A 9,636-nucleotide genomic window follows, 5' to 3' on the forward strand; every position below is an offset into this window, starting at 1 on the left:
AAATAATAAAACACCATTTTAGTAGAAACCTAATTTATTTTCAGTTATTTCATACTTTACATAATCAAAGCGGTCACAACATAATTGACAGAACTTTCATCACAAATAAAACTTTACTATGTAAGTGATACGTTTAAATATAAAGAACAGAAAAATTAATGAGCATCATGAATGTCATCTCTGAAAATTTTCTTTTATATTATTTGATACGTAGATATCTACATAACAATCGACCTGGTCACACACTTACAAATAAAAAAATAATTATAAAAGAAAGTGATATTCTTATATCTAAATACTATATAGTTAATACGGAGCGTATCGTCTTGACGGTGATGGTCCTCTGTTATCCACCCTGCAAAAAAAACATACAGTGAAATACTGAAAATTAATGATTATAAACAATTCACCTTCTGTCATCAAACGAATCCCGACTGAAATCTTCATACATACGACTCATTCTCGAGCCAGGCATGCCACCACCTGAAGGTTGAGGACTTCTTCTGCTGAACATACCATAGTCACTTCCACCTCTCGCAAAACTTGAATCCCTCATTCCACCACTCATGCTGCTGGAAGGTGGACCTCGAAGACCAATCGAAGGCATAGGTGGTAAAGGTTCACGACGTGGTGGCAACGGAGGCGGTAAGAAATCACCTCTGCCTCCGCGCATCCCCATATCACCTCTTGGAGGCAAACCTGAGTATCTGCGTTCGTACAAATCACGAGATTCTTCAAAGCGGCGATCATAGTATCCATCGTATCCATCCTGTTTCAACCCCAAACAATTAGTAAGTGCGAGATAAGTTAGCAGGGTGCAATTTGTGATTAATTAAATTGAATTGCACCGTGCTATTCGGGTGGTGCAGTGCCACCGATTTTAGTGTAATAACTCTCAAATAGAGTCCATGGTAGCACTGCGTCCATGGATATGCAAAACGAGGAGAATCAGGGAAATCGGAATCAGGATAATATTATTATTTTCGATGGAATTTCGGTGCAATTGCATCAACAACCAACGTCTGACACAGCTCGCGTTACGTGACAATTAAGACGACGAGCAGTGTAACAATTGGTGTTTTATGATGTTAAAGAAAAGAATAACGATACTGTATAACAGCTGTAAAAAGAGATAGATGTACCTGTTTATCATAAATAAATGATAATTAAATATGATGATTAGGTTGCTATAAGGTATATGATAGATATAAGTTATGTACCCCAAATCGGCCCATCATCCGGTCGCGAAGAAATGGAGGCGGTGGCGGCGGTGGGTATGGATCTCTACCGAACATTCGGTCGCGGAAGCGGTCAGGTCCCATACCTTTGGGACACTCCTTGGACCAATGTCCACCCCTACCGCATCGATAGCATTGTTCGGGATCGCCCATTCCGGGCCGTTGACGCACGCGACTCGTCGAAACTTGCACCTTCATGGGCTGACCGTCCACCAGAGTGCCGTTCAGTTCTTTGATCGCTTCGTTAACGTCACCCGACGACTCGAGGTGCACGAAACCGTAGTTGCGGACGATGTCGCATTCCACCACCGTTCCGTACTTTTTGAACAATTCGCGGATCTGCGGCGCCTTCGTGTTATCGGTGAGGTTGCCGACGAAGATTTTCGTCGTTGGTGTTTGAGGGGCCTTCCGGCTCTTCGCCGCCTCGCACTTCATTGGTTGGCCGTTCAACATATGGCCGTTCAAATTTTGTATCGCCTCGCGACCTTCCGATTCGTTCTCCATATGAACGAACCCGTAATTCTTCACGACGTCGCATTCCACCACCTTCCCGTATTTCTCGAACAGGGGACGGAGGTCCGTCACCGCCGTTTTCTCGGCGAGGTTGCCGATAAATATTTTGAACGTTCCCGCACTGCTAAAACCCGGCATCGTCGTTCCGCCTGAAACTCCGACTTTAGTAAACACAAAAACCACGCGACGAACTCTAATGCTTTTTCACTCAATTCTCTGCATTGCAACCCCATCCCCACATCAGTTAACGACAACGACAAACGACGACGAGACCAAACGCCGACGATCAAACGCCAAAATCAATACAATTACCACATCTGAATAATACCAATTTAATAATAATTCGCTCTCAAAAGTAGCTCCAAATAAGACAGGTGTAAAAATTAAAAAACAGGTACAAAAATCTAAATTGTAAACATCTTCAAACAGATTACTCAGCTGCTAAACTGCCGAGACAAAAATGAAAACATGATTCAACTGATTTAAATTTGGCGGCTTAACTCCACTCCTGATTGGTCCACTTCATTACAAAATAGTGTTTGCAAAAGTATTAAAATTAGTAAATATCCAGCGAGGTCGCCCCTCCGAACTAAATACCAATTTTTCCTGTGCTAATTTGGTATTTTACAATAATATTTTCCTTTAAATGGAACTTTTAGCAGACAATGGCGGTTGTCGTCGGCGTTGCAACTTACCACCCGAACGAACGATTTCGCTCCAAATTTTCATTAAAATCGGAACAATGATTCGGCACGAGGTCGATTCGTGTACATTTTGTAAGATTTTCAATTTTGTGCGGCTTATTTACGTGTTTTCCAACGGGGCGTCATCATCGATCGCGAGACGTTCCGACAAAGCAAAACGGCGAAAGTTGGACAAAAATGCGAAAACTTACCTTTTGGAGTTTCTATTCTGCTAGATTAGACAAACAGGGGTTTTTGAAGTTGATTTTGGGTAAAATTGTCACTTTTTGATGAAAAAAAATTGAATTGAAGTTTGACTTCGACTCCACGATACAAAAGATGTGAATATTATGAAATGGCGTCGCCTCAGCTTTGCTTCGCTAGATGGTTGGTGAGGGCGCATGCGTAGGTAAGAAACAGTGTCGCCAATCGCTCCAAACTTAAATATTTTCTTCACACTGCTTCCATAAAATTTTCTTTGTGAATACAGAGGAAATTTAAAATGCATTTTTTTGAGTAAATTATCGGAACGAGGTGGAATAAAATTTCATTATTTTCTATAAACTATTTATTACATGTTATTTTTGTATACACATTCAAAATATATCAGTCTTGCAATATTACTGCACATCCAAAAAACAATTTTGAAACTTTCACATTATTACAAAAGATAATGTATATTTACAAACATAAATGCACAATACTACAGTCACACGGCCTATATTTCTCAGGGAAGAAAATGAAACGGAAAAAGGAAGAAAATGTATTTACAGTAATATAAAAACAACAAAAATAATTCCATTGCACTTGAATATAAACAAATTGTTTTGAGCAAATTTGAACTTAATCTGAATTTAGTGCAATTTTAACAAGTGGCTGAAATCAAGATACTATAAATACCCAAAGTGACGATTGTCTTTGAAACACCAATCCAGACACAACAACTTTTCACTCAAATTCAACCGGATTTACAAAAATGGCACTACTGATAGGAAATTGTGAATTCTGATCACCTGTTTATGGCAAAACTTCGACTCCATAGTTCCCAAAAACAGAAAAATCGTTGCATCTGCGTTTGTTTGGTTGAATATTGTCGTAAAGACTTCATATGTGAATGTATAGGTACTTTGAATTCTTACAGGTATCTTCACTTATATGGTACTATTTACAAACCTTACTTATTTCTATGTACAATTTGTTACTTATTGGTAGGATTGTATGTTAATTTGTAACAATTATCGTCCTTATTACGCTCAAAGTGAAAAAATTGCTTTTTTCAAACCCGAGAATATTGTGGCACATTCTGCATCTTTGTAGGTGGATTATTGGTACTTAACAAAATAATTTATGTACAATTGTTATGTAAATATTCCATACGACCCTACTCTGGAGATTACAATTCTGAACACTTATCTCATCTACCTAAACGATTTTGATACATGAGTCCGTGTCCAACTTGGACAAACTTTTCTTCACCCTTAACGCCGTCAGCCTCACCGAAGGGTTCGCATGCCAGCACTCTTGCATCACTTTCGACAACGTCTTCAGCACGTACTCCGACTCCCAGCGCATCGGTATGTGCGGCCTCATGTTCTTCACACATACTACTTGCATCATCTCGTCGAAACTAGGATCACTTGACACACAGTCATAATATGGCACTTGATAATCGTCAGCTGTGGTGATTTTATCACCAGTTATGCAACGTCTTGACATCTCCCACATCACCAAACCGAAAGCGTACATGTCCGCCATTTTCTGCGCCTCAAAGCTGCGAACGTTGATGCTGTTGTCGAGGATCTCGGGGGCCATGTAGCGACGGGTGCCGCTGCGAGTGCTCACGAGGTTTACGCCTCGGGGGTCGTCCAGCTCGTTTGTGTCGCTGAAATACTTCACGGCGAGACCGAAATCCGCAATGCAGCACTCCAGATTCGACTTTACGAGGATGTTCTTACTCTTGATATCACGGTGGGCGATGGCCGGCTTCCCTGAAAACGAATTTTTATTTTTAAACTGTTTCGCTCGATTAAAATTCAATGCTCATTTATGGCCACTCCAAACCAGTATTGTTTTAACTTCCACGTATTAATATTTAATATAATTACGATTACAACAGTGGTTATGAATATTTCATAAGAGCTTAACGAAAAGCTTTGTTCCTTTCGAACAAAAATAATAATAAAACACATTAGAGTTGTAAATCAAATCATAAAGTCTGCTCTGCGTTGTCAGATAGTTTTATGATGGATATAAAGACACTTTCCTCGCATGTAACAACTTTTCATAAATATGTACATGTTTGCCACACAGTAAATCCTATTTCCGGATTAATAATTATGATCAATAAATTTAGTTCAATGTTGGAATGCAAACGACATATTTTCTTGTAAATTATAATAGAAAATAATGTCGACGAAAGTGTTTCATATTGTAGAGAATTTATGTTCGTGTATCGAGGAAAGGTAAAATAGATTTGTGATTTAAGTGTTTTTCTTGACACCTCAGTTATACAATAATTATGTGTTCAGAGAACAGCGAAGGCCAATGAAATGTTGAGGTAGAAAGAAGGTGGATATTGACATTAATTACGTAAGAGCAATTGCTAAATTAATCATTGCCTATTATAATTACATACATTTTTTGCGAACGAATGACTGATTGACATTTTTATCGGATTTTTTTCATTTCTAAGATTCTCCATTAATACTACAACAAATTTAAAAAAATGCAGAAATAGTACACTTTCCATCTTATTTTTTTTACAAAAGTTGACAACAAAAATCACTCTAGAGAGTAACTGATGTTAGACTGACACAAAGTCTTATATAACTTAAAAATTTAGTTTTATCACATCAGTACAAGTGCAAGAAGAAGTTTTTATTACATATACAATTTGCTTAAAATCATAATTAAAAAAATATCTATTACAGAAGAAAATACTGCAAACTAAAACAAAATTTATTTTGATATTTTCAGTCAGTGTCTTGTTACTTATTGCTTATTCATTATCATTACTCATGCTACTGAAAAATTCATATGATCAAAAAAATTATCCTCTAGAAGACTTTGTTTATTTCCACAAAATTTACATGGATTCTTCGATCACATGGTATGTCTAAAACAAACAGTTTTAAAAGTAAAATAAGACACGTTTAATATACCAAAAGAAAACCTAAATAAATTTTCACCTACAAAATTAAATTTAAAAAACAAACGAATTTAATTAGAGTTAGATAATATTTCCATTACTACCTACACAAAGTATGCATTTGTTTCCATTCACCTGTTATGACATCTATATTTTTTTATATTACGGGAAAAACATAAAACGTTTATATTCCAAAATATATCCACTCCATTATACTTTTAACGGACAAGAGTTGCTAAATATTACAATGCATGAAATAATATTTCTAATTTTGTGACACCCTTTTGTCTTTTAATTTTGCAAAATAATTACCTCTTGTGCCAAAAATCTCCGTATGCAGATGGGCTAACCCTCTCGCAATACTCAACACCATCGTCAGCAGCGAATTCGTATCCAAGACATGATCTTGTAGATAGTCATACAACGATCCATTTTCGTGATAATCTGTAATCAGCAACATCTGCGTCCACGATCCCGTCCCTTTAATATCCGCCGCAATGAATCCTAGTATATTCTCGTGCCTCATCAACACCGTTTGGTAAATCTCTGTTTCCCTAAACCAAGACTGTTCCTCCGTTGTGAAAAACACCTTCACTGCCACCCTTTCGCTTCTCCATCTCGCTAGCCATACTTCTCCATATCGTCCCTTTCCCACTGACCGAATCATGTGAATCTGCTTCGAAATCGTCCTCTGCACTAGTGTAGGCATCCCTGACCCTGAACCACTACTTTTCTCATCAATGAGATGATGACGATGTATTTTTTTCATAGCAGGGTATTTTTCTGGATAGTCTTTATTTACAAAAACTTGCTTTTTGCGATACCTTAAGTAGCAAATCATAATCACGATGAGACACAGGGTTATACAGAACGTAACCGACGTAAGGAGGACAATGTACGGAGGGCTATCGAAGGGACCGTATTGGGGGACGTCAGGGGTCGGCCGTTCAGGGTACATGGGTTTGAGGTGGAGGTTGCACTGGTCTGAGCTGTCGCAGCATTCTATGGATTTGGGTTCTGCGTGTGGTACGAGATGGCCTTTGCACTGTGAGAAAACGGACAATTTAGATTTTTGGGGTCGGTTTAGGGTCAAGTGAGACTTACTTGCATGATACCTCCCTCGTCGGGTGGAAGACAACCGTAATACCTGAGAGGATATTCGTCACCGTTGTCGTCATATCCGATTTGGGCCGTGGTGAAGCATTTTCCGCCGGGTCTGAGCTCGCAGGTCCCATTTCTTTGGCCATCGGGACAGTGTCCTTCGCAGTAGCATCTTCTCACTGTAATCAAAAATTTGCCTTATCGTATCGTTTACTACAAAATAATCAAGTTTCAAATTGATAAGAGTCTACTGAAACTTTATGTCGCCAGACTCTTTTACTATACGTATTATTATGCCAACAGACAAAAAACTGTTTATTAACAAATCATGACTCGCTATTTAGGTCAACTTTGACCTTCCGCAACCAAAAATAATAAAGACCACTCCTGTTCTAAGTAAATTTATTGTACCATCCGAAGAAAAACTCCTGATTTCTCCACTTCGTCGATTAGCTTTCTGTTCCAAGGTCGAAATCAGCCAAGAGTGGGTGTCACACATAGTTATGGGTTCGGTTCTGTACACCCGGACGTGTTCGAATGAACGACCGGCGAACACGTGTTCACATTTTCAAAAAAAAATCGCATAATAAATGGCGATTTCTGACTTTATATGTGAACGTGAACGGCTGATTTTTGTACACTTCGGTCGGCTTTGTTCCTTTGTTTGGAAGCAGAGTTGGCCAATAAATATGGCATAGACTTATAAAGTCGAAAGGGGAAAAATTGTGACCCATTTGGCCATGGGAAACAAAAGCAACATTGCCTATTGTACACACTATTCAAGCACAAACTTTGTAGTCTGATTGACAGTTGTTCGTATGATATAACAAGCGGAATTATTTCAATTTTTTTTCAATTGTGTAACACGTTTGATTAACTTTGAAGAATAAGTCAATTACTGCTATCTTACTTTAACACTAAATTAGTCTAGTTAGGCCGATTTATCTCCTTTCTTATTATTTATATGCACGCTTATTGATAATAATAATTGTACATACTTGGTGGACTACGAACTAAATATTATTATGTGTAATCAATTTATTTGTTTACCTATGTTAAATGAAGATAATTATAATAATTACATAAACCATAATTGTAACAAATAAAATAAAAAAGAAATTATGATGAGCAAATTAAAATCTAATAATTGATTGTCTCTTTGAATTTTCTTGATCATTATGCAATTAAAATAATATCTATTTATTTTTTAAATAAAATTCAAAAAATTCAATCAATGATAATTAATAACTTTTCCCATAGTTTGCAGTATTTTAATAGTTGAGAGTGTATACATAATAATTAAGAATGTCCCTTAGTAAGCTGTCCAAAATACAACTCAAAATACATGCGAAATAATATTTTCAAGAAATAAATATTAATCCAAAGAAAATATATTTCTGAAAAAAATTGCTGCTACTCAAAGCATCGAACAATACGTCTTTTTTATTCTTTTGCCTGTTTCATTGAAACCTGTAGTATTGTGCGAAATACAACAAATTCCAACCTTTTGTACCGAAATACTTAACAAACCTTCCTTTTGTGTACCTTCTTTCGCACACAATTCGATAAACCTAAAACCCACCGACAATGCACCAACCCCAACTTTCTCAAAAAACTCCCGGCGCCATCCTCGGCCACATATTTCGCATACGTAGGTGTGAACGCACCTACTACAAACCTTTCATTACAAAACTTAAAATCTCCAGACGTACACCGTAAAACATAAAACCAGCCCCAGACGTACGTAATAAAACAACCCAAATGTAAACGCAAAAATAACTTACTCGAGCCATCATCGTCAACGAAGACATACATTGTAAACAACAAGGAAAACAACAAGAATCGGTCATGAAATTGAGTACTGCGGCCAACACCGACACCATCAACAGACTAAAAAATCCAGTGTCTTGAGAGGAGAGTATCCCAGAGGGCCAGGTCAGGTATAGGATGTACAGTCGTGCCAAGAGTGTCTTCAACTCGGCTGGCGCCTGAGCCGAGGTCTGCACCATTAGCACCACGAAATCGGCTCTCGGAATAATAGAACAGCAGACGTTTAATTATGGCACTCATTAAATGAGAGAGAGATGAGTGACGTGCCGAAGGGAAAGATTTCGGGCTCACGCGAGGAATTACCCAGTAATCAATGAAGAAATGCCAACCCTAAAGGTTTTCCGGTTGCCGAAAAAGAATTTCCGGAAAATAATTAACTACTTTGTAAATCTGTCATTTGGCCTCTTCATCATTTACATTCAGAAACTTGTTTCTTAAGTAACGTTATCTATTTATTTATTGACGATGTTACTTGAGTCACTTTCAGGTGATGATTTAAACAACATGTAATTACATTACATTGCATTTTCTATGAAAATAATTCGACGATATTTATTACTAAACATGAAACAAATGGATTAGGAAAAATCATTTAACGTCAGAAATTTCAATGACGAAATTTGTTTTTCTATGCTTCTGTTCGGACGTCAAAGTCAGCCATATTTTCATTTGATAGACAAAAAAATCCATTAGCTACTGGAAAAATATAACAAAAGATTGACGTCTATTAAAAGAAAAGCTCAAAATAATTCACTGTGGAATATTTTGCTCCAAAAAAATAGACACTAAACTACGTCGAAAGATGGTCTAATTAATATTTATTTATGGCATTTACCACGTGATGAAAAAAATTAGATGTAAATTTTGTGTTAATTTTCAATAAATGATAAAAGTTTACATTTCATTAATAAATAGATATGTATGTGAAAATTAATAAAACGTAAGCACATTTCAATTATTATTTTTTGTTCCCTTTTCCTAAAACCTAAAAATTTAGATTTTTTGACGCAACCAATAACATATACAATATCTTGATTTCAAATTTTGAAAATGCGTAGAATAATAATAATAATAATAATAATAATAATTATTATTATTATTATTATTATTAATATATTATAAT

General features: G+C 36.7%; 2 protein-coding genes across 4 annotated transcripts in view; both read right to left on the bottom strand.

The window, feature by feature from the left end:
• Positions 1-16: 16 nt before the first annotated feature.
• LOC123016200 (RNA-binding protein lark) lies at positions 17-2,810 on the bottom strand. Its single transcript, XM_044416441.1, has 4 exons — positions 2,647-2,810; positions 1,221-1,900; positions 411-769; positions 17-355 (listed from the first exon to the last, which is right to left on the bottom strand). Exons 2-4 carry the CDS (start codon positions 1,887-1,889, stop codon positions 307-309), a joined length of 1,077 nt encoding a protein of 358 aa, XP_044272376.1. The 5' UTR covers positions 1,890-1,900; positions 2,647-2,810; the 3' UTR covers positions 17-306.
• Positions 2,811-2,987: 177 nt separating this feature from the next.
• Positions 2,988-9,636, bottom strand: part of LOC123003689 (bone morphogenetic protein receptor type-1B) — a 50,044-nt gene continuing 43,395 nt past the window's right edge. For all 3 annotated transcript variants that reach the window (XM_044396629.1, XM_044396631.1, XM_044396630.1), the window contains 3 exons: positions 6,687-6,862; positions 5,895-6,627; positions 2,988-4,422 (listed from right to left, as the gene is read on the bottom strand). In XM_044396629.1, the coding sequence (XP_044252564.1) occupies positions 3,857-4,422; positions 5,895-6,627; positions 6,687-6,862 (1,475 nt within the window). In that variant the 3' untranslated portion in view covers positions 2,988-3,856. The remainder of the gene's footprint in view (positions 4,423-5,894; positions 6,628-6,686; positions 6,863-9,636) is intronic.

Source organism: Tribolium madens, unplaced genomic scaffold (assembly GCF_015345945.1).
Source record: "Tribolium madens isolate multiple individuals breed KSU strain unplaced genomic scaffold, Tmad_KSU_1.1 Scaffold_1;HRSCAF=32;Tcas5.2_LG8, whole genome shotgun sequence".
NCBI classification, from domain to species: Eukaryota; Metazoa; Arthropoda; class Insecta; order Coleoptera; family Tenebrionidae; genus Tribolium; species Tribolium madens.